The sequence below is a fragment of the Mytilus galloprovincialis genome, chromosome 1 (assembly GCF_965363235.1).
Source record: "Mytilus galloprovincialis chromosome 1, xbMytGall1.hap1.1, whole genome shotgun sequence".
Classification (NCBI taxonomy): Eukaryota; Metazoa; Mollusca; class Bivalvia; order Mytilida; family Mytilidae; genus Mytilus; species Mytilus galloprovincialis.
The window spans coordinates 104,510,100-104,538,069 of record NC_134838.1 but is presented as its reverse complement, the minus strand read 5'-3'; the positions used below and the strand labels follow the sequence as shown (position 1 = coordinate 104,538,069).

General features: G+C 31.3%; 1 protein-coding gene across 2 annotated transcripts; it reads right to left on the bottom strand.

The window, feature by feature from the left end:
• Positions 1 to 49: 49 nt before the first annotated feature.
• On the bottom strand, positions 50 to 24,841 carry LOC143048435 (ubiquitin carboxyl-terminal hydrolase 15-like). Of its 2 annotated transcripts, none has more exons than XM_076222116.1 (21): positions 24,686 to 24,841; positions 21,830 to 21,960; positions 21,361 to 21,461; positions 19,470 to 19,614; positions 18,909 to 19,054; positions 18,154 to 18,209; positions 16,087 to 16,273; positions 13,460 to 13,633; positions 10,832 to 10,990; positions 10,424 to 10,648; positions 10,086 to 10,169; positions 9,199 to 9,293; positions 8,828 to 8,899; positions 8,001 to 8,120; positions 7,330 to 7,445; positions 6,622 to 6,887; positions 3,943 to 4,058; positions 3,345 to 3,494; positions 2,785 to 2,888; positions 2,444 to 2,532; positions 50 to 816 (listed from the first exon to the last, which is right to left on the bottom strand). In XM_076222116.1, exons 1-21 carry the CDS (start codon positions 24,811 to 24,813, stop codon positions 709 to 711), a joined length of 2,772 nt encoding a protein of 923 aa, XP_076078231.1. In that variant the 5' UTR covers positions 24,814 to 24,841; the 3' UTR covers positions 50 to 708. The 2 variants fall into 2 exon arrangements, with proteins under 2 accessions (XP_076078231.1, XP_076078242.1); XM_076222127.1 differs by having other exon boundaries at positions 16,087 to 16,234.
• Between the last annotated feature and the right edge of the window lie 3,129 nt (positions 24,842 to 27,970).

Below are 27,970 nucleotides of genomic sequence, written 5' to 3'. Positions count from 1 at the left end.
TTAATGTACATGGCATAAAATAGTATTTACAATTTCAAAATCTATGTTGTTTTAATACATGTTTATTTTTCAGTATATGTTTATGAGCTATAAATCTGAATACAAAATTTGTCACTATCAACACTGAAGATAGCTATACTTTGTTCATTCCATATTATTCATAGCAGATTGTCTATACATAATTAGGAATTTCATGTCATTTATGTTGTGTTTAAACCATAATATTTTTAAAAGATAGTAATTTAATCTACCTTTTCCATTTATGTAAACAACAGATTATATAATATAGTCCTTTTGATTTCCATGACATATTTTGAATAGCTGAACATTAGCTAAATTAAATGCTGTGTGAACTTTTTAAATATCCTAGCAATAATGTGAATATAACAATTTGTCAAAAAATCTGTCAACTCATACATAATTTCTGCTTACATCCTAATTAGTTTTATAAAATCTAGGACTATTAAACGTGGTTGGCAAATTTCATGTGAAGACCAATTTTCCCATGCATTGTATTTTTGGTTTAGTACACTGTTTTCTTTTTTGCTTTCCTCTTTAGAAAACTAAGAAGCCAAGTAAATCAGAAAGATGTTAGATGACTGTCTTGTAACAACAAATACAAAAGTTCTTTATCACATCAGCTTGTAGATTCTACTTCCTGTATGTCATATAACTGACAATTGTGGAAAACTAAGTTTTAAGATAACATTATGTTTCCATCTGTTCACACTGACCATTCATTGTTGTAGTACTTGACTTAGAATTAGGCTGACACTGTGTCTGTTTCTGATACACTACTACATAAGCTGCCTTTGACTGAAATGAACAAATTTAAAAGAAATAGAATAAGCAAATATTTGGCAAACTTGAAAAAGTTCTTATACATTAATTTATTATAAAATGAAAAAAGTTCTAAATATAAAGAATTGGCAATATATTTAAATCATCCAAAAATATCAATTATTCTGTATTTAAATCTACAGGGTTTCCCCTGGGTCAATTATTTTTTTTACCACCTCTTTCGTTAGAACAATATATTTTTCGCCACTTTATCATTTTGTTAGCCAAGTAACATATGTATATTTTTTCGTATAAAATTTTCTTTTTTTTTTCCACCCTCCCAAATAAGATGAGTTTGCCCAATTGTTGTCTATGATTATTCTCTCAAACATATCTTAGAGTCTACATTGTAATGAATAAACACTGAACATTAACTTTTAAAAAAGAAGAACTTTTTTTTTAACTTAAAAGAGGGAAAATTTCTTATATTTTGAACAACTTTAAAAGAAGTGAGCCACTTACTTAAAATATAAAGAAGATATAAGTCCAGGAATATAAAAAAATTCTTGGACATGTTTTAACCATATAGTACCAGAAAGATGTACAATTCTTTGGTAAAGTTTCTTAAAAAAAAATATGTGCCTTTTTGTACTAAGAAGTGGTTTTTACAACTAACAAAAGTTTTTGTCGCTAGAAATTGATCCCTCATTTAAGTTGTAGTCATTACATTGAAGGGTTACTCTCATTTGAGGGGTTGCTCCAATCTTCTCAATCTTTTGAATATATTTCGTCATATAACAAAAATTTTCTTTTCTAGACCATTGTAAATGAAAAAGTTGTGAAGTGAAACACGTGTGTCACTGAAACGACTTTAAAGTACTAACTCAAATTAATTATCTATATCAAAGTCAAAGGATAAAGTTTTAAATCAGAGATTGTTCTTGCTTTTGAACATTTTTCGTCATAATAACAGTTTTTTTTTTCTTTACTATCATTAAAAGAAGGAGAGGAGATGTCAAAATTTTGCTTCAAACACTTGTGTCGCAAAGTGGTTAATAAATCCTTTATGTGACATTTGATGGACGCCATTTAACCATATCATTTCGTCAGACAATACAATCAACACCTTTATTAATTAGTCCTTCGTTGTCGATGGCTATAAAATGCAATCAGCTGATTATTGATTTTCTGTCAAAATCTTAACGAATTCAATGTGAATTCCGGGTATTGTCCGATCAGGTAAAGTCCGAGAAACCAGAAAAACTTAAATAAACAAGATGGTTGAAAATAAATCGTTATATATTCCTTTCGCCAATGACGAATTTTAATTGCCATAACTATTATTTTTTTACCGCCAGCGGAAACCCTGTAAATCTATAAATAGGAACATTGAGCTTGCTATCAGGAACTACCTGCATTATTTGGTATATTTGTCTCGATTTTGTACCTGTCTCTTTGTTCAATTGTTCTGCCATTTTATGGTTTAATATTAATCTTGTACCAATTGTTAGGGTTTGTTCCATTATCTCCTTTTTGATAAGTCTTCTGATGTTAAATATTAAACCATGAGTTAACTGCAGTAAATATCCTTGAAAATTCACAGATTTGGCAATATAATTTGGCTTAAAGCATCTTGATGAATTAACATAAAGGTGTTACTTACAACAGCATCATCTTCTGATGACGAGGACACACTAGAATCATCAAAGTAATACCACTCACTATTCTCTTTGTTTTTACCATAGGCTGTGTCTGTAATATTAAAAGATAAACTGTAACAACTACACAGTTTTATTACAGAATCACAGACTTGTTGCAAAGATATATTTTTTATAGCTATTACTACCATTTATTCTATTTATAAATATATATGGAAAATACCAAAATCATAAATGCTCCATTAGCTTTTATTGATATTTTCCTGTATTTTTCATATCATGAGATGTTTACACAAAGAAACAAAAAATACTACAATAAATAATATTTTCTAGGTTTTGAACTTACAATGTCCCCCTCCCAGGCCTCCATAATGGTTAGATACAGCTATCAAGTCATATTTAGCAGCTCCATGGTTGTTGTTTATCATGTATTTGTTCATGTTTAATCCTCTGAAATATAAACAGTTCATTAACTTTCATAAAATCTGCAGTTGTTTAGTAAAAACCAGTGTCCTTAATTGGTTATTCAAGTATTCAAGACTTTTAATTGCATCATATTTGAAAAAAGTATAAATGTGCTGAAAAGGCATTTTCTATGAAATAAATAGTAATACAGGTTCTACTGAGCATATGTCTTGTCAGAATAACCACACATTCTAGCAAAACATGATTGAGGGACACATATACAGATGACCAGACTGACAGTGCTTAGACCATAAAACACAATGCCCCCCTACAATCATAGGCAGGGAATAAAACTCTGACTTTCTTACATATTTTACACAGTTTGTTGACAAATTTATAATCCAATTTGATATTCTTTGCGAGTTCAATAGGCATTGATCTTACATGTAATTGTACAGTCCCCAAGATAGAACTTTTAGAGACATTTGAGCTGTAAGTTACCTTGGAGGACATTCCACCATTACATCTATCTTGTCTCTGAAGTATCGGTTGTAGGAGAATCTCTTGAGGTGAATGATTAGAACATCTGGTAAAGACCATAAGTCAAACTTCTTGGTTGCTTGTTGATGTTTCTTACACCTGGGACAATACCTAAAACATATCAAAAACATTGTTATGAAAGGAATCTGATCTATAATTTCAAATGCTAAATAATGTCTCTAACCAACCTTGTAATATTTTTGAACTGAACTCATTTATAATGGACAAGAAAAGTAGCAACTTAAACAGTAATCTTCAAATCAGGGAATGCTACTTCTTTATCTCCAGTATGCTAAATCTGACATTTAATGAAACAACCTTTGAAAAAATAGTGTTGATATGGTATTTATTATTACTTCCATTAGCATGGATATCTTGCTTCATTGACTTATGAGCTACTCACTACTTCGTGATAGATTTCCAAAATTACAAATACAAAGTAACAATTAAAATATTAAGACTTTTTGAAGCAATGTAGGAATCCTTCCACCCAATTTATTCTGTTTCAAAAAAACAAGATAAAAAAATTCAAGAACCATGTTTCAGTATAAATTCATACCATAAATCATTTTCCCCTAGTTGCTCTTCTTTGGTAAACAAATCCAGACAATCTCCTAGTTGAATCACTTGCTTCTTTTGAGGTTTGTGATTAATACTGTCATCTTGTTCAAAGTCCTAAATATAAAATACCTTTTTTAAATTGACTCACTCGCACAACAATAGACATTCATAATTCTTTTTTAACATTTATTGCAAGTGTCTTATCATGCCAAGAAAAACCAGGTGCTCCGCAGGGCGCAGCTTTATACGACCGCAGAGGTCGAACCCTGAACAGTTGGGGCAAGTATGGACAAAACATTCAAGCATGATACAGCTCTGAATTTGGATTGTGATCAAATTTTTGACATTACATGGTTTTTTTTACACAAAACAAATGCCAAGATTTTACAAATCAATTAAAGATTTCTTCTTCAAACTTTTTAAATCTAAAATTAAATAGTTGACACAGCATAGGTTTCTGACACAGAATGAATGTGGTCTAATGAACTTAAAAGGTTTTTTTTGCCTTTGAGCAATTCACTATGCTGTTGAATATTAATCCTCTCAAAAAAATGTTTGAAGAAATTTTCTTTTTATTTATGAAATCTGAAATGAGAAAAATTTAACCCCCCCCCCTTTTTTTCACATCCCCGTTTCCCTTTTTCAAAACTGATATCAATTCAAATTTCTAATGGAGTTTGCAACAATAACTACTCATTTAAATACATCATAAAATATTAAGATGTAAAAAAACTGCTTGTTATCACTGAATGGTAAAGATTATTTAAATTTATCAGTTGGTAGTAAAAAGTGTATATACATTGTATATTGTATATAACAAAGATTTAAGTTGATTCTGGACAAAGAAAGATAACTCCAATTAAAAAAAATTCTTGCTATTGCACAATATTGTGCAATAGGATATTTCTTGCTTACTATTCTGGACAAAGAAAGATAACTCTAATTAAAAAAAATTTTGCTATTTCACAATATTGTGCAATTAGATATTTCTTGCAATTGCACAATACTGTGCAATTGAAAAGACTTGCTATTGCACAATACTTAATATAATAATTTTAGATCCTGATTTGGACCAACTTGAAAACTGGGCCCATAATCAAAAATCTAAGTACATGTTTAGATTCAGCATATCAAAGAGGCCCAAGAATTCAATTTTTGTTAAAATCAAACTTAGTTTAATTTTGGACCCTTTGGACTTTAATGTAGAATTTGAAATTTGAAAACAGGACCAAAAATGAAGAATCTACATACACAGTTAGATTTGGCATATCAAAGAACCCCAAGGATTCAATTTTTGATGAAATCAAACAAAGTTTAATTTTGGACCCTTTGGACCTTAATGTAGACCAATTTGAAAACTGGACCAAAAAACTTCAATAATCAAGAATCTAAGTACATTTTTAGATTCAACATATCAAAGAACCCAACCGATTCATTTTTTGTCAAAATCAAACTAAGTTTAATTTTGGACCCTTTTGACCTTAATGTAGACCAATTTGAAAACGGGACCAAAAGTTGAGAATCTACATATACAGTTAGATTCGGCATATCAAAGAACCCCAATTATTCAATTTTGATGAAATCAAACAAAGTTTAATTTTGGACCCTTTGGGCCCCTTTTTCCTAAACTGTTGGGACCAAAACTCCCAAAATCAATACCAACCTTCCTTTTATGGTCATAAGCCTTGTGTTTAAATTTCATAGATTTGTATTTACTTATACTAACGTTATGGTGCGAAAACCAAGAAAAATGCTTATTTGGGTCCCTTTTTGGCCCCTAATTCCTAAACTGTTGGGTCCTAAACTCCCAAAATCAATACCAACCTTCCTTTTGTGGTCATAAACATTGTGTTTAAATTTCATAGATTTCTATTTACTTAACCTAAGGTTATTGTGCAAAAACCAAGAAAAATGCTTATTTGGGCCCTTTATTGGCCCCTTATTCCTAAACTATTGAAACCAAAACTCCCAAAATCAATCCCAATCTTTCTTTTGTGGTCATAAACCTTGTGTCAAAATTTCATAGATTTCTATTAACTTAAACTAAAGTTATGGTGCGAAAACCAAGAAAATGCTTATTTGGGCCCTTTTTGGCCCCTAATTCCTAAAATGTTGTGACTAAAACTCCCAAAATCAATACCAACCTTCCTTTTATAGTCATAAACCTTGTGTTAAAATTTCATAGATTTCTATTCACTTTTACTACAGTTAGAGTGCGAAAACTAAAAGTATTCGGACGCCGGACGACGACGACGACGACGACGACGACGACGACGACGCCGACGCCAACGTGATAGCAATATACGACGAAAATTTTTTCAAAATTTGCGGTCGTATAAAAACACAACACAACTTAAATGTTCATTTTGGAAATTTCAGAAATATAGGAAACTCTAAGACTTACTTTTTAAAGGTAATAAAGAAGTTTGTTTGGTGTCAGAATATAACATCTGTAGAAAAAAATGTCAGACTTCACGGCGGCATAAATTAGAATTAGATATATAATTGGAGATAACTTGAAAAATTTCATTTCAGTCCAGTTCAAGAGATTGTACTTTATCTCCCAGACTTGAGTTAACTACATTTTAAAAATATTATCTTACATAGAAAGAAAACAGAGCAGCGAGACAATTCTTTACAGTATTAAAAAAAGAGTGAATATTTCAATAAGATTTACCTCAGCAGCTTTGTCATCATAAAACTTTTCCTGGGCTAATGGATTCCAATCTACAGCTACATAAGTCCTATGACTAAGTTTGAGAGGCTGTCCATCTTGTGCCATTTTACATCCTAATTCTGTACTGCCATAAGAATTTACCAAAGTAAATTTACACATTAAAGGTGATGTCTTTTCAGTCTTATCATGTCCATTCACTTCCCCATTTATATCTCCATTGGTGAGATTTTCTTTGGTATCACTTGATGTATCCATCTGTGTATCATCTGTAAATGAAATATGATATTCAAATCATTTCATTTATCTTCTAAGAGTGATGCACATCCAGTGACCAATATAATATTTTAAGAACGTTACAATGGTTAGGTAATCAATGTCAAATAAAGGTGTCAAAATTATCTTTTGGTTAATTTTTTTGTAGTTTATATCTTGATGCATTCAAAAATAAGCTAAATGCTGATTACACATGTAACGATTAAAACTGAACTTTGCCAAGATCAATGAAACATAAATAGATTACACCACACGCTGTCAATACCTTAAGTACCAGAAAACATGCATATAATATAGGTTATGTATACTTTGAACTTTCAGCTCGAAGAACTAATATTGGAAAATAAGCTTTTAATCTTTTAATTTCCCCAATCCATTGTATTTAACCAAAGGAGAACAGTTTTAAAGAGATATTCAAACAACAATGAATAATACCATCTTTCTTGTCTTCATCAGAATCTTTCTCATCTTCACTGGTACCATTCGTCATCTTTCCATCCTTCTCTACTAACCACCATTTGTCATCTTCAGCAGGCATCTTCACATACCGTCTGCATTATATATAACATAAATGAAGAATTTGTCCATGGGATTTCTAATATACAGAAAATTCTGATTTTTTTTAATTAACATAGGGACACACAAGAACTGCAAAAGTGAAGCCACCCGAATTCGAATTTGATCTGTGTTTGGTAGTAATAAGTATTGTGTATAAGCTTTATAACATTTTGTTGAAAACTGAATTTGAGTGAAAACAGCAAATTAAGCAATATTCCATTTATAAAGGGACAAGAACAGTGAAATTGAAGCCAATTATAAAATGCATTGTGGTAAAGTTTCATTACATTTGGTTGAGGCAAACTAAAGTAGGTGAACAAAAACTAATTGTGAGATATTGACTGACAAAGGTAAAACATAATTTCCCACTCCACCACAACATGGTCATAAAAAGTTGAAAAAAGATCCTTCTTAAATTCTGACTATATAATACGTTCAATACGGCTTGATAGAAAAACCAATATAAACTAACTTTTATGTTACTTTTATATTGTATTAATAATTATGGTGTTTTTAATCACAATTTTTTTATTTGAATCATTACTTACGATATTCTGTGAAGTAAGGTGTTATAGAAAGATTCATATGTACAATTCTTCTTAGATACTGGCAGCAGTAATGGTTGACCAAAGAGCTGAAATGAACCACTGTGGTAACTGTTTCTACTTCTAAAATAATAAAATCAACAATTAAGTTATTGTTCTGGAAATTATCCAAATCAGACAGTTACTTATTATGACAAATTAAATCATAACTACAGTTTTTTTAAACTACAAAACCAATTCGCCTTTTCTAAAGGTCTATGGGTAATCTCATTGTTCGTACACCAATAAGAAAATAACACAAGGTCATTGGTCGAATTTCAATTGTTAAGCAACGTGTTGGTGTATGCTATTGAAAATATTACCCAGAATGCATTAGATTCTGAACCAGCGAATTGACTTGGAAGTAAGTAAGGATTTTTGTATATATATATCTGTTCCTTTAAAATATTACTAATTAAATTTCAAATTCTAAGCAACAACAAAATTGCCAATGTCAAGTCTTTAACATTAATAATAATGTACAAATATATATCAAGGACACCTCGGTTTCCACTAAAAGCATATTTGATGCTGATCATGCCAATTAGTTTTAACTTGAGCATCTTAATTTAGACTGCAGAGAGAACTATTTTGCAAATGGATACAAACAAAAGTTTATTGAAAATTCTCTCACTTCAATATTTAATATAATATAAAGCATGAATGAAACACTCTTTTTTCTTACTGAAATTGTTTCAGGTTTTAAACCAGAAGTCAGTAAAACGGTACTGTATAATAGGTTGAATGAGTATCCTGAGGAATATAGATACAAGGTTTAGACAAATGCTTACTTCTTCTCCCTCATATATATAGGAACAATGACTGTGTCAGGATCATCATTTGTTGAAACAGGTACTTCATATCTGTAATTATAATTTTAAACTTAACTTATAAAAGCCTTGGAACTAAAAAGTATTAAGACATTATTTGCATATAGTGCTGTAATTTAGAACTACAAATCAATGACAAGATACCATGGAGGAGTTTAAGCACAACAATTGGTGGACTGTAAAAATTAATCTATTGGAAAGTATATGACTATGCTAAGTAAAAGTGAGAAAAAAAAGAAGAAATGTTATTACATTTTAATACAAATTTTACTGAATATGGTATAAATTGGATTGCAACACAGTCATGGGTAATCAGCCTACATTCTACTTACATAAATATATCATCCCTGTCTAGAATATAGCTAAGGCTTTCTTCAGGATTGAACACTTTGTGGAATCTATGGTTATAAACATCTGTTACTGCCATCTGTAATTAATATAGTAGATCACATTTACATTGTGGCTTTATATTTGTTTCTTAGCTGCCGCAAATTTAAAGTTGATATAGCAGTACGAAGATACAATTGATCAATGAAAATCTCCCAATTTCCTGATGGTGTACAGTATAAAATAGAACTATATGCAATGCAATTCACAAATTCACATTCAAATTAAATTACCTTGATGCCTCATTAAAGTTTACCCTCATTTTTTTTTTTTTTACTATTAAGGATGTACTTAGGTCATTAGGTGAGGTTTTGGAATGTGTGTCAAATGTTCGGACTCCTTGGTGTTTTTCCATACAATACAATTTAAAATATTTTGCCCCATAACACCCATTTATTTTTTCATATAAGACTTAATAGCTCATGAAAGGTTATTTACCAAAATTTTAGAAGATTCTTGATTTTCTTTCTTTTGTTTTGAGGCCCAATAATACCAATGCAAATATAAGGTAAAAGTCCAAGTCAGTCTTTTCCCGCCATTAAATCTCAAATATCTCGGAAAGGAGGTTCATGACCTATCAATATTTTTAGCTTATTTTTATCCTTAATTGATGCTCTACCAGCTTAAAGTATCAATTTTAACTTCATAATTTATTAATTTTGACCTGGCCTCAGCTAAGTACATCCTTAAATACTCTACACAATATTAATGAAATACCTCTGCAAGGATAATTAAAAAGAAAACATAGTTCATAGTCTCAACACATAATATAAAGAAATTGAAGTCAATATTCAGTTTAAAGATTAAAATGCTTAAATGCTATAATACATACCTTTGAATGTTCTACTCCTACTTTTTCTGACAATATTTTACACATGTCTAAAACACTTCCCATTTTTGGCACTATTAATTTAAACTACAAAATAGAACATTAAAATGATTATGAATCCATATGAGAAAAGTTTTATCTGAATTTAGCAGAAAATTATTTGACATAAGCTAAATTGACTAACTGGTGTCTGCTAATTGTCTAGTTGTAAGCTTTTATTTTGCAGAGTTCTATTTTCTTTTTTCTGTCTCTCCAGAAATTTATTTCATTGCATGGTTGAATATAGTTTTCATACATATATTTTTCTCATGAAAATATACTTTAATACATTTGAACATTACCTGCACAGGTTTCTTTTCGGGACTAAGTGGAACCCAGAATATTTCCAATTGTCTCTCCTTTTTGACTGGGAGTGGTAGAGAAAGATAACAAAAAGGATCAAAAGTCACAGATATTTTATCACATTCAGGACAGTGAACAGTGGATTTCAACAATCCATGGAAAGTGTCAACAATCACAGAATCGTTCCTCTTCCTGTAGTTTTCCCAAGATTCCTTGGCTACGAGCTATAATTAAAAATGAAAAATTATTCAAAGAAGTTAATATTCTTAATTTATTGCTTGTCAGTGATTACTTCATATTTTGGTTTGTGAACTTGATTGTGGATAGTTATAGAAATTTGTCTACAAAATTTGTAATTACCACAAACTAGAAGATTGACCATTAAATGAATATCCAATAGTGATTACCTCATCAGGCCGATCATCTGTATCTTTCTGTTCTATATATGGTTTTTTATGGATTCGGTTCAGATCTTCATGTAGACCATCCAGTAGGAAAGCCAGCAATTCTTGTGAGTCTTGTTGCTGGTATCCAGAAAACTGTGGAGCAAATCTTCCAACAGCAACCTGCAGAAAATTACAAACATATAATGATAAACTATATTTTGTTTATTACTTTTTAAAAACATCAGATAAATGAAACTTGTTTTCACTATTATAAATTCTTACGTTGGTACCAGGGGATTATCAGATTTATCCAATCAAGAAAGTTAAAATTTAATAATTTAACTCTACAATAAATCTTACAGATCAAATTTTAATCAAATATGAAAAAGTATAGTTTTAGGTAGACATACATTTATTTCAGACAATTAACACTGTAAAACACACACTAAATTAAAACAAGAGTGCACATGCTGAAATGTCTCGCCTTCTATACTAATCATTGATATTATGTTGATAGTCCTAAGTATAAAGCTAAGCTTTAATACAACTGTCACATAAACTTAACATTAACCAAGATAACTAAACAAAGACCAATGAACCTTGAAAATGAGGTCAAGGTCAGATGAACCATGTCAGGCAGACATGTACAGCTAACAATGCTTCTACACAACATATATAGTTGACCTATTACTTATAGTTTAAGTAAAATAGACCAAAACACAAAAACTTAACACTGTGAAATGAACCGTGAAAATGTGGTCACGGTCAAATAAAACCTGTGCGACTGACATAAAGATCATAAAATATTTCCATACACAAAATATAGATGACCTATGGCATAAAGTATTAGATAAAAAGACCAAAACTCAAAAACTTAACTTTGACCACTGAACCATGAAAATGAGGTCAAGGTCACATGACATCGGCCCGCTAGACAGGTACACCTTATAATCATTCCATACAACAAATATAGTAGACCTATTCAAGGATCCGGAAATTTTTTCACCTAATTTCGGTCATTTTCATATAACATAAAAGTTGGTGCCCTTTTTCAAAAACAGATTGTCAAAATCTCCTCACTGCATGAGTATGCTCATACTTGTAGCATCAACGAACTTTTTTCACTGTTGCATCGCGTTTACTTCATGATTTATCCTACCATTTTCCTAAAATCGATCAAAAGCAATTAAGGGAAGGCAACAGTTTAAGAATAAAATGATTTTAATGACTCAAAATGGTAATTTTCTCAGTCATCGCTTACGTTTCTTTCGATTCTGAAGTCGAAATTCAAACCGGATATAATGCGACAATACTAAAACGAACAATTCCGGATTTATTTCCGGGATTAGTTTTGTTTATCAAATTCACAGGAAAACATGGTTTTTTTAATATTTGACCTTTAATAGTGTAAGAATATTAATGAAAATAGTTGCACTTGCTTTATTTAGCAAGAAATCATTTTAAATTTATGACTTAGTGTCAAATCTGCAGAAGAGAATTTTAAGCATGCGTATCATAGTAAACAAAGCACGTGTGTTAGTAGTGAAAAAAATCTTTTTTCTACGTAAATTAAATCAAGTTTTTTAATTAAATTTTAAATCATTATTGACAATTGTCTTAGCTGAAAAGTAATTAAATAATGAAGACAGTTGGTATAGAATTTTAATTTCTTTATAATATTGGTTCGGAGCTTGTGATAAATAGCCAGGTGTGAACTTTAAACACAGGTAAAGAGATTAGCGATCATTAGCCAATAGCTCCCCGAGGCATTAATATAGTTATTAGGAGGGCCCTTAGGATTATAACACTTTACTGGAGTGGCATTTTAATTACATAAAATCGATAACAAAACAAAAATATGTTTAAAATGGCGATTTGAAACTCAATCTCAACGAAATGACCGAAATTATTTCTGTTGAAAAATAAAATTTGACCTAAATCCCAATAAATGATTTAGGACTTTTGAGTTTCCGAATCGGTCATGTCTGGCATATATGACCGTTTCCGGACCCTTGGGTCACCTATTGCATATATTATGAGAAAAACAGACCAAAACACAAAAATTTAACTATAACCACTGAACCATGAAAATGAGGTCAGATGACACCTGCCAGTTGGACATTTACACCTTACAGTCCTTCCATACACCGAATATACTAGCCCTATTGCTTATAGTATCTGAGATATGGACTTGACCACCAAAACTTAACCTTGGTCACTGATCCATGAAATGAGGTTGAGGTCAAGTGAAAACTGTCTGACAGACATGAGGACCTTGCAAGGTACGCACATATCAAATATAGTTATCCTATTACTTATAATAAGAGAGAATTCAACATTACAAAAAATCTGAACTTTTTTTTTGAGTGGTCACTGAACCATGAAAATGAGGTCAAGAACATTGGACATGTGACTGACGGAAACTTCGTAACATAAGGCATCTATATACAAAGTATGAAGCATCCAGGTCTTCCACCTTCTAAAATATAAAGCTTTTAAGAAGTTAGCTAACGCCGCCGCCGCATCACTATCCCTATGTCGAGCTTTCTGCAACAAAAGTTGCAGGCTCGACAAAAATCTATATCAAACAAAAATTTGAAGTAAAAAAGTTTTATTCTTTACTTGAAACCAATAACTAATACAACTTACTTTGAAGTTACGAGGAACAGTATGACTATACTTTCCAGACCACATGACCTTGATAAGTTCTGCATATGACTTTGCTATTTCTCCTCCCATTCCAAGAGGATTACTCTCATTCACCTCACTAATCCATCTGTCACTCAACAGGTATTCTGTCAACTTTGGAACATTGCTCATACACTACAAAAAAGGAAATATATATTTATTCTCCTGCTGAAATTTCTATAAATATTAGTGACAACTGCCAAGCTTTTCTGCCCAAACTCATATTGATGGATTGTCCCACTTAATACATAATAATATTTCTGAAGAAAATGTTATAGTAATATAAATGTAAAGAACTTCATCAAAGTTGTTTAATACTTGTTTTGAAGGCTCATGCTCAATATAAGCTTCCTAAAAAAAGAAAGATACCTAAAGGTGACATTATCAAGAAACCATGATTTAAAAGAATTTTATAACATGTATAGCTATATTGCAAATGTGATCTCAACCTTTGACCAATTGACCTCAATATCTACAGGCTTTGTCCCATCCCTACTATCCACAACTTTTATAAGTTTTATTAAAATACTACACGTGAACCTTATGCAATCACTCAAGGGAAACACAATTGCATATAATATACACAAGAATTCAAAAATTGAAAATCACATCATTCCCTTAAATTGGGTTTATTACTCACAAAAAATAAAGAGTCAGTGTAGTTCAAAACATAGGTCAGAATAAGGGGCTACTGAACTCTCTCGTATGCAGCTTAAAATCTTCTGTAAATTGTAAGTTTTTTGTGTTTTTTTCCCACTTTTTTTATTGTCCCTTTGTCGTTATCTTTCTTTATTGTACACATATTTACACTCCACATAATATATTATGAAGTTTAAGATTCATAATCTCTTCCCTCACCCTTATATATAATACCAGGAAACATATTTTTACTTTGAACAGGAAGTATAAATAAATCAACTTATATAGATTAAATCTGGATTCTTTTGTAATATTTTGTTTTTAATCAATAAATGAATAAAAGCAATTACAGCCATGATGCAGAATATGACAAAATGAAAAAAATCTACTATAGCAATAGAAAGAGACCAGCAATAATTTACTCTTTCTTCTATAAAAGAAATATAACATTGAGGTCAAGAATAATGACATAATGCATCTGTACATGATATGAAGTATACCTGTCTCCTACCTTTTGAATGTTTTGAAATGTTAACCCTAATGCAAATAGTGCCGAAGCCACTGCCACATTTGCATTTTACTGTTAATTTTCTTTTTGGCACACAGAAACTTTTATAAAACCAGATGCTCCGCAGGGCGCAGCTTTATACGACCACAGAGATCGAACACTGAACAGTTGGGGCAAATATGGACACAACATTCAAGCTTGATACAGCTCTGAATTTGGGTTGTGATCAAATTTTTAACATAATATAGGTTTCGGACACAAAACATATGTCTAGTTCTTACAAATCTATTGTGAAATAATGTGCAATTAGAGATATCTTCTTGAAACTTTTAAAAAATTTGAAATTTGACAAATTTTGAGAAACAAAAATTGGAACCCTTTAAAAAAATTGAACCCACCCTTGGAGCAATTACCCCCACACACGCTCTCAGCCTTTCCTGTGTAGTATGGAACCTTGTAGTACTATTTCAGAGAGATCCATACACTTAAACACAAGTTATTGTCTGGAAACTAGAAAAATGCTTGTTTTTGGCCCTTTTTTGCATGAATGTGAATATTACTCCCAAACTCAATGTCAGCCTTCCTTTCGTGAAATGAAACCTTGTGGTACAATGTCAGAGAGTTCCATACACTAACACACAAATTATTGTCCATAAACAACAAAAAAGCTTGTTTATGAACCCTTTTTGGCCTTTAATTCCTAAACTGTAAGCACCATAACCCCCACCTTCTACTTGTGGTATTTAACATTGTGGTACAATGTCAGAGCAATAAAAATACTTCTACACTAGTTATTATTCAGAAAGTAGAAAAATGCTAGTTTTGGGCCCCTAATACCTAAACTGTAGAGACCATCATCCCCAAATTCAATCCCAACCTTCCTTTTCTGGTATTGAACCTTCTTATTAAATTTCATAGAGATCCATTCACTTAAACTAAAGTTATAAACCAAATGTGTCTTCGGGCGATATCATATATATACCATTATATGATCCCAAAATGCGGTCGTATAAAAATAGAAGTCATTTTATATTAAATAAAAAGAATTTCTTATAAATATTATAAATCATAATTTCTGTTTTCAGTCTTTTTATTTTAATAATCATTATAATTCCTATAACTTTCCTACAAATAATTTTCAACAGAAACAACTTGGACTAATTACTGAGACTTAAATGGGAGACAATCAATTTGTTCATTCTCTCATTAATAATGCATCATTTTGGTCTCTTGTGGAGAGTTGTCTCATTGGCAATCACACCACATCTTCTTTTTTTATATTATGTTAAAACTTGTCACATTTCCTCATTAGAGACATGGAACATTAAGAAGTGTCATGGTAGAGGGGCATCCCCTGGAAGATGAAGAGAACATACAGTTCTGATAGTTTTTTCACTAATTATACTGTTTTGTTATAAATTTATGTGACTGTAAATTTTACCTGAATAGCTGAATTCATAAAGCAGGTATTCCCCAAGTTAGACAGACCACAAAGTCCAGGTGCTACACTGCCACCCCTGCCTTGGTCATAACCATAGTAACCATAGGATGAACCACCATAACCAGAATCATAGCCACTGGAACTGGACCTTGTAGAAGTATATGAACCACTGTTGTAACTGTTTGTACTGATAAACAAAATAAATTCTCATTAAAGGGGCAGGCATTAGCTAAAATTAGACAAAATCAAAATGATTTTTGTTTGTTTCAAACATACACAAAATTGGGATATTGAAATAATATTTGCTTAGAGCTGGATAGAGGTTACAAATGTGATAAGCATGTTCAGTTATTTAACAATGAAAAGTGAAGCATGGGAGAAACCAAACAAAAACATAATTTGTTGACTTATTTCAGCCCACAAAAAATCTTTCTTTAACAAGTACTTTTTTATATAAATAGATAAACCTAAACAAGAGTGCACACGCTGAAATGTCTCGCCTTCTATACTAATCATTGATATTATGTTGATAGTCCTAAGTATAAAGCTAAGCTTTAATACAACTGTCACATAAACTTAACATTAACCAAGATAACTAAACAAAGACCAAGGAACCTTGAAAATGAGGTCAAGGTCAGATGAACCATGCCAGGCAGACATGTACAGCTAACAATGCTTCTTTACAACATATATAGTTGACTTATTACTTATAGTTTAAGAAAAATAGACCAAAACACAAAAACTTAACACTGTGCAATGAACCGTGAAAATGAGGTCACGGTCAAATAAAACTTGCGCGACTGACCTAAAGATCATAAAATATTTCCATACACCAAATATAGATGACCTATGGCATATAGTATTAGATAAAAAGACCAAAACTCAAAAACTTAACTTTGACCACTGAACCATGAAAATGAGGTCAAGGTCACATGACATCTGCCCGCTAGATAGGTACACCTTACAATCATTCCATACAACAAATATAGTAGACCTATTGCATATAGTATGAGAAAAACAGACCAAAACACAAAAATTTAACTATAACCACTGAACCATAAAAATGAGGTCAAGGTCAGATGACACCTGCCAGTTGGACATGTACACCTTACAGTCCTTCCATACACCGAATATACTAGCCCTATTGCTTGTAGTATCTGAGATATGGACTTGACCACCAAAACTTAACCTTGTTCACTGATCCATGAAATGAGGTCGAGGTCAAGTGAAAACTGTCTGACAGACATGAGGACCTTTCAAGGTACGCACATATCAAATATAGTTATCCTATTACTTATAATAAGAGAGAATTCAACATTACAAAAAATCTGAACTTTTTTTTCAAGTGGTCACTGAACCATGAAAATGAGGTCAAGGACATTGGACATGTGACTGACGGAAACTTCGTAACATGAGGCATCTATATACAAAGTATGAAGCATTCAGGTCTTCCACCTTCTAAAATATAAAGCTTTTAAGAATTTAGCTAACACCGCCGCCGCCGGATCACTATCCCTATGTCGAGCTTTCTGCAACAAAAGTTGCAGGCTCGACAAAAACTCATCAACATGAAAATTTAAGCTGAACCTGTGATCATGTTATATTCAGGTAAATTTTAAGACACTTGAGAGCAATGAGAAATTGAAAAAATAAATAGAATAGCGTTTGCCATGGCTGGTTCAAAACAACTAATCAGAATATTAAAATAAACAATGAAATAAAAGTGTTCTGCTAACAAAAGCTAAAATTGAGAATGAAATTGTGGAATGTGTCAGAGACACAATTGATCAAAGAGCAGAAAAACAGCCTAAGGGTAGAATACAATTGTATATCAAATAGTAATGGTTTATCACAATCGCTCATTCTCATCCTGTTAAGAAAACTGTCTCTTCATATGTGTATACTGAAAACTTTTATCAAAAAGGCAAAAGCTGTCTCACCTTCTACATCATTTGACACAGAAGAGACAAAAACGTTTTAGATTAACAAAATATACTTCTGTGGTAACTTCTAGTTTCCTTATTTCTTAGGGTAATGACTTTTCTTTTGTTCATGTGATCTACATACTTTTTAGCTTGTCTGGGCCATGTTCCATCTTCATTCTTTTGTTCTATGACTATAACCTGTCAAATAAAAACAGTATTTTACTATTCTGACGAATATAAAATTTCTACTTATATGTAGATTCTTATTTGCAAGAACATGGATCAATCTTTTAGAGGCTTTCTAATGTTCCTGTGTCTTTTTCTCATTAAAACATGACATGATTAAAGACCATAATTACTTTGGATATCTTTTCTTTCTTTGATCCCGTGAAGTTTCATACCATTTCAACATCTAGCAGTATAGACAATTTTTAGAAATTGGCAACGAAAGCCATGATTACTCCAACAGCAATGTTTTTGATCCTTTAAAAATCAGGACTTTTAAAAAGGACCTTCACAGTCTTCACAATGAACTGCAAAATCTACAGGCCTGGAGCTCAATTTTTGAAAATTTTGAGTTAGATTTTGTTGGCCTGTAGATATGATTTTTACAGGCCCGAGAGCAATTTTACCAGCCTGGGCTGCCACTCAGCGTGAAGACTGCCTTCAATGTATTATTCCTGCCAAATTTTCTACAATTTACCCGATGGTTTTACAAAAAATACTGAAAAAACATTTACTTACAACTGATGAAAGGAAGTAATTGCCTTCATGGTCATAAAATCAAATCTTTCTTGCAAAAATCATCAAAAATATGCAAAGAATAGTTCTATTCAAATCTTATTTATTCACATATATTTATATATGAGATATTACTACTCCTATAATGTTACCTACCTGTCCAGAATACAAGGCAGCATCTTGTAATGTACTTTCTTTTTTACTAAGGTGTTCGTAAGTATTACTCATGTACTTGTACCACAGCCGTACTTCTTTGTCTTCTGCAATTTCAAAGGTTTTTCTCATTTCTTTTTCTAAATCCTCTGAAAAATTAAATGGTTTCCATTAATAACAATAGTTTCTAAAATTCCTTGGAAATTTTTTCATTTTCCTATATACCAAAAATCTTGAAATTTAATGGTTAAAGTATTTCATAAATGTTTAATTTTCAGTTGTCTTCTATAAAATCTACAAAGTTGACCTTTTTGCGGTGATACCTTTTTGTTTGGATGATGTCTAATTGTTGCCTATCCCTTTTTCATTTGTGGTGATCTTTAGACTTCTAAAACAAAAAAAGGTAACCCCAAAAAATTAGATTAAAATGTTTCATGGTGGAATTTAAAACATTTGAAGAGAATGTTTTTTTGTATACAGTGTAGAAAACCTTGACATAAATGCTATTTAATTTATGTCTTGATGTTTTTTAACTTGTTTTGTTCAATATATACATGTGCTTACCAATTGTATCAGCTCTGCTCATAGATTTGTTGATTATTTTTTCCAAATTAGAATTTTCACACATTTTGACATCTAGCATATAAACTTCTACTTTACAGTGTTTAACAAACATTCCTTGTTCTATTACTTTCCTTTCTACAGGTGTCTGAAAGAGGAAAAAATATAAATTTTATATGATCAATTCAATGTCAATGCTATAAAATTGAACAGTCATTATCATTGAAAACAAATTTGACAACCTTTTTCAAGCAAATATATTTCTTCAACTTATCTTATGGTGATTGATTAAAGTGATGCTTTTGACCAGTTACCTTAACAATCTTATTTCTTGTATTTGTCAATAGTCTATTTGCCAATTCCCATAAATGACCCAGTAATTAGAGCTCATTTTTAGTTGTCTCCCTTTTGAGGGACATACATTTTTTAATTACAATGATGAGCTAACAGAAAGAACAAATTTACCTGTGCATAATGTCAGTGTTTTCCCTTTTTCACTAAGGTAAGGTGGGTGTTTTAAAAAAATAACTTGCAACCGGGTGGTTTTTTTTTAAATGTCCAACCTTTTTTAATTTACTGTGGGTGCACGTGGAGGGGGGAGGGGGGGGGTCACAGAAATAAAGATTAGTATAATATTCACATTTAATGGAGTTAAACAAACATAAATAGAAGTAGTCATATTAATTGTCAAATATTATTTGATTTTATTTTTTCAAAAATTTATCTCTTTTATCTCTTCTTTCATTTACAATTTTATGCATCTGCATGGATTTAAGGCCTTTCGATCCAGGTTTCTGTCCTGTTTCTTGCTTTTGTGCCGTATTTTTGGAACACAGAACAGTAGTATCCTTCCTCTGTGACTATAAGTCATTTGAAGTTTTGCTCATATTTGTCTTCACTTGCGTGTCTTTTCCGTTGTTTGGTTGATTTTTGTTCAATTTCCACAACTTCAACATTACTATCAATTTTATTTAACTTATTTGGTCTAGTATTTTCTTTATCATCATCGTCATCGGCCTTTTTCTTTTCCCCCATTGATTAATGAAAACATTGAAATTTGACGATTGGACGCCATCTTTGTCAATGAAAACAAGGCGGGATAACTATTCAAATTTTAACGGTACGGAACCGAAAAAAATCCGGATTTTGAAAAAAAAGCCGACCACCTCCTAAAATCGAAAGGTGGTCGGCTTTCAAAAGAAGGTGGTCGGCACACCCGGCTTAAATGCCGAATGGAAAACACTGAATGTGAGTAATCTTTTAAGGTTTTTTATAATCTAATTGCATTAATTTGTTGTTAAAAGCTAAATGCTTTTGACATCAGAAATTAATTTTTCATTAAAAATTAGTTATAACTTATAAAGCGGATATATATCACGTTCAATTCATCATGCTTTGCATGGGCAAAAAGCCAATTTTGTCCAGTATAGAACCAGTCTACAATTGACAAAGGGAATAAATTTTTGTTTAAAGTGTGTAATAACAGTAAACAGAATCAAATTGATAATTGGTAAATGGACTTTTAGTTTGATATTTATGAATTGCTGTGAAATTGATCAACAACATAAAAAAAAACATATTATCCAGTGGCTAATCCAAGACTGTAGTTATATCAGAAGTGTAGTGTGTATTCTGTTTTTTTCCCTATCAAGACAACAGTCTAGCACAGGTAAAGCAAGTCCTTACTTTCATCTGTGAGTGTAGAACTTTGGGTAAATTAAACAAAGCCAAACATAGTGATTTTCTTTTGACCCCGACATGTTATTTACTTAAAGCTATTAATGAGTTATACAAATTAAAGGTAAAAAAAGACTTCTTTTAGACAAGGCATCAAATAGGTGGTTCATTCACTAAATAAGCCAGCAAGAAGTCTGATCAAAAAAGTATTACCAACCTGCCCTTCAATCATGCCATACCAAGACATAATTTTACCCCAGGCTTCTTCAGGGACAAGTTGATAGTCTAGTTCATCTATCAGGTGCTCTTTCAACTTCCCTAAAATAAATATTTACCCAATTTATTTTCATCATGTTATTCAATTTATCACGTAGAATCAGTGTCCTTGTTAGCCAAAATAAGAGGGTGATGAGTCAGGCTCCTTCAGGCTGTGTCCCCTGCCATCAAACTTCAGGTAGGATTCATTGCATACAAAACAGTAAAACTGGGTGAATAAATATGTTCCTCAATTCAGCTTGCATTATAATAAGACAAAAAAGAAAAAAGGGAGTATACAGATTTTTTCTATTGAACATATAATAAAGACGAAAAATCTATTCCAAGCTAATAAAATTATCAATTTATCATTTGAACTGTTAAAGAAAATGAGGGAAATGATTTGAATCTTATAAACCCCTCTTTCATACCTTCTTCAACCAATGGAGAATTATCAACTGGTCCTGGATTGGCTTCAGACTGTCCAACATTGAAGGCATCCCAGCTTTCATATCCAACATACTTTTTCCACTGTTTAAACCATTTAGTATCCAATAAAAACCTAAAATAAAATAATGGTTTTAAAAATCCCATAAAGATATCATAAACATGTAAAATTGTAAGATAGAAGGAAAGTTTTTACATCAAATTAAAATGTAGTGATAGTTACTCTTTTGGGAACATTTAAAGTTCCCATGTTCTACTGAGTGAAAAACATCATCTCAAATAAAAGTGATCCATACATCAAAGTTTAAAAATATTTGATCAACAACCTTGCTGGCTGCTACAAATATGCCACAACTGTAAAACATCACTGTTAATGTGTTGATAATGAAATAAAGTATGGCTAATACGACTATTATTAGGTTAATGAAAAATAAAAGTAAAACCTAATTTCATGGCCGAAATGGTCTGTAGGGAAAACGGTAGTATTTAATTTTCCCAGCATTAGGTTGGCCTTTTGTGTACCCAAGGCAGGTGAAGGAAGTCAAATTAGGAGCGCTGTGATTGGATGTAAGGGTACAATATATTTTTTATTTATCTATGAATAACTGCAGTGTGTATATTTACAATATAAATTTTAAAACCTATTGAAATATTTTCTAGAGAATTATTCGAAAAGACTTGCAAAATTTCATAAATTTGGTGCAAAATGACGGTGGGCATGGATAACATAAACAAGCTCCGTTGGAAGTTGGTCATGATACTATTTGGCTTTAATTTTTAAAACAGAGTAATAAAGTACTAACACAACATATAACTGTTTTATCCAGGTTTTTATCTTAAAAAGTGGTAAATTTAGAAAATGTTAACATTGTCGCCTATGGCAGAATAAATAGTACCGTTTTCCCTATACTGAAGATAGCAAGGGAAATCAAAGTCACTCAAACTTCAATTCTTTTATACTATTTTGAAACTTTTGATTAGTACATTTGATTTTTATCAGAAAGAATAGAAATTTTTCACTGAGAACAATACTGTGTTGAGAAAAGTGCTGAGTCATCATGATAGGTCAAATTGATTGGTAATGATATAAAACTTTATTCTAGGATGTCAATATTAACTATATTGTGTAAAATGCACCATATTATAGTTCTTTTGTATTTGATTTCACCTTTCGCTATGATTTTTTCAATTGGAAACACCAGAATTCAAGTCGCGACAAATATTTTTTACTGAAATGTTTGCCTTTTTTGCTGCGTAATTCCCTAAATGTATAACTTGGGTATTTCTGTAAACATAATCTATTAAAATGGGAAATTGTCTGGTTTAGTTTGTACTGTTTATGGAAGTAGGCAATATTTGGTCACATTGAAAGCATTTTCAGTGTTAGAATTGTTCATCTAAGAAAAAAGAGGCCCACTTGAGGCTAAATTTACATAGAATTTATACTCTCCTGTGTAAAGAATTGTTCACATTCTTGATAATGCATGCAGCAAATATTTCAAAAGTGCTTCATTTTGTAGTTTCTTTCTTTTATTATATCAGACATAAATAATTTTTCATTTCCTACTGTTTGAAAGGACTTTTGTTGGAAATTAATACTCCCAAGGGACATAATTCAGCTTTTTCATTGATTAATACAGGCAACAAAGGCAACTTTATAGCTGAGTAGTTTGCATATTTAATGTTTAAAGTGTCTAATATCTTTGTTTTCATCATCTCAAGACAGAATAATAGATTTTATAACAAGCTCTAAAAATTTCAACCACAATATGGCATATACTAAAGCATGGAATGGAGATTAGTATGAAAAATCTTGAATTTGTGCATTTCTTGTAAATTTTTGATAAAATGAATACAAATTGAATGGAACTGTCCATTTTATCTGTTTAAATGGAACTATTTATCATTCTTTTTAAATAAGATAAGATATGATTGGATACAGGTTGTTTATTAAGGCTTTTCTGAAAGAAGTAGAGAATGAGGTAAACCAGCATGTAGGGGTGGGGACATAAAATGATCTATGTTTCTTTAAGTACTGGGGTCATACAAGAATTTATTATAGCCAAGGTTTTCACAATAGCCCAGTATTGCATTAATAATGTCATAAGAATTCTTTATATCTTTATGTCACAGTATAGGGAAAACGGTAGTATTTAATTTTCCCAGCATTAGGTTGGCCTTTTGTGTACCCAAGGCAGGTGAAGGAAGTCAAATTAGGAGCGCTGTGATTGGATGTAAGGGTACAATATATTTTTTATTTATCTATGAATAACTGCAGTGTGTATATTTACAATATAAATTTTAAAACCTATTGAAATATTTTCTAGAGAATTATTCGAAAAGACTTGCAAAATTTCATAAATTTGGTGCAAAATGACGGTGGGCATGGATAACATAAACAAGCTCCGTTGGAAGTTGGTCATGATACTATTTGGCTTTAATTTTTAAAACAGAGTAATAAAGTACTAACACAACATATAACTGTTTTATCCAGGTTTTTATCTTAAAAAGTGGTAAATTTAGAAAATGTTAACATTGTCGCCTATGGCAGAATAAATAGTACCGTTTTCCCTGTAGTGTTTCCAATGAATTGTGCAATGTATCAACAAGCAGGAACAAGAGTAACATGGCCTCTCTTGTTTGCAAATTGACGTTTACAGTTATGGTTTGTCTTTTCTTGTCTTCAAGTGACTCGGTATGCAAATAGAACTGTCATCAAATCACTTTCGATTTGGCTGCATTTACTTTCGTTACGACGGTCCATACCCGGTATTGAAACCGAAACCAAAATCATAAATTACATAAAATACAAATAAACTTAACATAAATATTTAACACACCATTTATCATCTCGTTTCAGCGGCTTCTTCAAAAGTTCCTTTAACTCAGACTTTTGATTCTCTAGCAGTGCGTTGGCATTTGAAATTGCAGATTGGGCAGAAGAATCCGTAACACCACCTTCAGCCATTTTAGAAATGACAGAATCGCGAAGAATTTGCCAAATGTTACAATGATTTTGATTGGCGGAGTGGTGAAAATCGTCATTAACGGTTAATTCCGTAATCGCCCGATGTGTAACAAGGGTCCAATTGGGGAAGTCTGCTTGAACTTTTCGGCATGGTCATCAATATTAGAATTGAAGTTCCGCGAGTTCAAGATTAAGAACACTCACTGTTATTACATTTAAAAGAAATAAACTTTATAATTTTTTTTTACTTTTTAGCACTTATATTTCTGACTATAGTAGTGAAAAGGGTCTATTCTAATCATACGGTATGTTTAAATTTATATTAAATATGGTCAGAAATCAAAAAGAAAGAAAGAGGAAGTTGAAATTTTCCTAATTCAAATAAAAAATCAAAATTGAAGAAAGAGATTAAAATTTTCGATGATGATGCACCAGATTCAGCCGCAGGAACAGGCGTACATTGTAACATTTTTACATGTTGGTGAGGTCATTTTCAGCCTATAGCAATACACTCTTTCACGACTTACATTGTTCATGTATAAAACCAATCTAGACAAGATGCATATACTATAACGAATGTACATATTAAGTAATGAAATGCCATGGCCTAAAGAAAACATCTATTTTTATTGTCGGTTTAATATTATAATATATGACGAGTGAAAGGGTAGATCTTACAAGTGGAAAATTAACGGTGTAAAATCAATTGTGTATTATCCTTACAAGCGGAAAATGTGTTTTGTTAGTATAATTTATTGTACTGTCAGGGGAATTGAAAAAGGTTCTACATCTTAAATTAATTTTGGATAACACTTCTAAGTACCTGCAATTCTCCGGCGATAATGTACCAAAATGCCTACCCGAAGTTATATTTTTTTTTATCGTTTTTGTGGTTTTAATAAGGAACAGTGATTCATAAAACACAAAATAAATGAGAAACTTTTGTATTTTTGTTTGCGCGAGGCAATATCACATGTTTGCATGTCAAATACATCTGCATTGTGGGCAATTCAAAAGAATTAATGATTCTGCAATCTGGCATTCACTGACACAAACAAGATAAAATAGTTGGGCTTTCGATTGGGATACATTAATATTTAGTAATATATGCATGCTTTTTTATTAGTTGTTAGTGGCTTTGAACTAGCTGTCAGTAACTGCGAGTACTCTCATATCTGTACTAATGTGTACTCATAATGTTGTTGGGATATACAAGTACCCGGTAGTATTTCTCTTTGTATCCATCTGATGAGTTAAGCCTTTTTTAACTGATTTTTATTTTTCGTTCTTATGTTGTACTGTTACACCACTGTGCCAGGTTATGGTGGTGGTTGTGATTCCGTTAACATGCTTAACCCCGCCACATTATGTATGTACCTTCTTCTTGTTCTTGTTCTTGTTCTTGTTCTTCTTGTTCTTGTTCTTCTTGTTCTTCTTCTTGTTCTTCTTGTTCTTGTTCTTGTTCTTCTTCTTCTTCTATAATTATATAATTTATTTGTTTATTAACTTAATCTGCAAATTATCAAAACTATGCTTCATTTGTTTATCTGCATTGATATTCTTTGCAATTTGTTATTGGTATTGTACAAGATAGTGTTTTCAGGTCTGGTAATGGCTTTGTGTCAAGAAATCTTCTATCAAGTACAGACTTGCGATCCACAGTACAATGTAGGACTTCCGTTATCAGCAGGTTAAGCTCACTTACATTAATTGTAAATAAATAAATTAGATGATAAATAAATAATCTGTATTACAAAATGATAAGAGCACAAGCCCAAACTATTCTTCATCAACCCATCATAAAGCCCAAATGTGCACACAAGATGTTTAACCTAAGATAAAAGTATATAATTTAGACAACAATACTCATTCATATTCATTATTATTTATATAACACATGCTTAAACATGGTATTGAGAGACTACTCATAAAACACAACTATAATAGTTATCTGTAAACTGTTTTAACTATTTCAAATCTTGTGACGTTACGCACAGTAATGCGTTCGGATTAAAATTACGTTATTATATGATTTAAGAACGCAACCATTTGCCTATAAAAAATAAAATCACCAACATCCATATATCTACAGAAAGGCCCGGACATGTTTTTCTTATGTTAAGTTAATTCTATAAATTTTTGCACCATACGTTTATTTTATTGAACACACAAATCTTACTTTTACGTTAAAAATTGCATCTCCGGCGTAACATTTCAAATTAAATAAAATGCATTTTTGTATGTTCCGTTGTAATTTTGCACATAAAATCTGTGAAATTTGGTATATCAGCTTCCTACTAGATTTATATTAAAACATCATACCCGTGTTTTGGTATTGGCTGAAATTTGAAGCAAGCTTTCAACGAAATATTCAGCAGAGGAACCTGTCTTAATGTGTTATTAGGAAATTTTATCAACTTTTCAGTTTTATTATTATCCCTATAAAGTAATAAAATCATAACAAAACTATACTCAATAAAAAGTTCTGAAAAAGAAAAACATTTTCAAAGTTTCAAATGTAAAAAAAAACTTGTTCTTGAAGTAGAATTTTAAAAAATCGAATGTCTAGCCACTATGTCCAAACGTAATTTTTGTCCATTCCGTAGGTGAAACATGTTGTATAAATACTAAATGTGCATTTATAATACAAAACTAACATATTTATAAGATACAAACTATAAGTTAATACAAATGGCTAAATGAGTCGGGTGTTTTCGCAAACATGATGACCTTACAATTTTTTTCGGAAAGCATTCCCTATGTCTAGCCATTATGTCCTAGGGCGTCATTTTGACGTTTCTGCACAGTGGCATCTTTTATACAAACACACACTATTTACGAACTGTTTAGGCAGTTAAAATATGATGCCATGAAATGTTCATTCCAAAATGGTCTGCTGAATCAAAGTAACACTCAGATAAAAAAAACACACAAACATAAGTAACAAAACCCTTTATAGACATAGGGAAAAAGGGGGATGTGCCGAAGGATAATTTCTTTTGGACAAAAGTTTTCACGCAAATCTAAAACACCTTTATAGATAAGAAACCGATTAGAATCCGAGGTACAATGGTCTTATAATTTTTAAAGAATTAAATGAATACGTATTTGTAAAATGAAACCACAGTGATAAAAAGATAGAGAAATAGTCTGAAAA

Coding starts and splice junctions, on each gene's coding strand:
- LOC143048435 (XM_076222116.1), bottom strand. CDS start 24,813: ATGGCTGAAGGTGGTGTTACGGATTCTTCTGCCCAATCTGCAATTTCA. Junction 19,055..19,469: donor GAGCAGAGCTGATACAATTG/GTAAGCACATGT, acceptor TTAATTTTTCAG/AGGATTTAGAAAAAGAAATG. Junction 10,170..10,423: donor CCGAAAAGAAACCTGTGCAG/GTAATGTTCAAA, acceptor TCTATTTTGTAG/TTTAAATTAATAGTGCCAAA.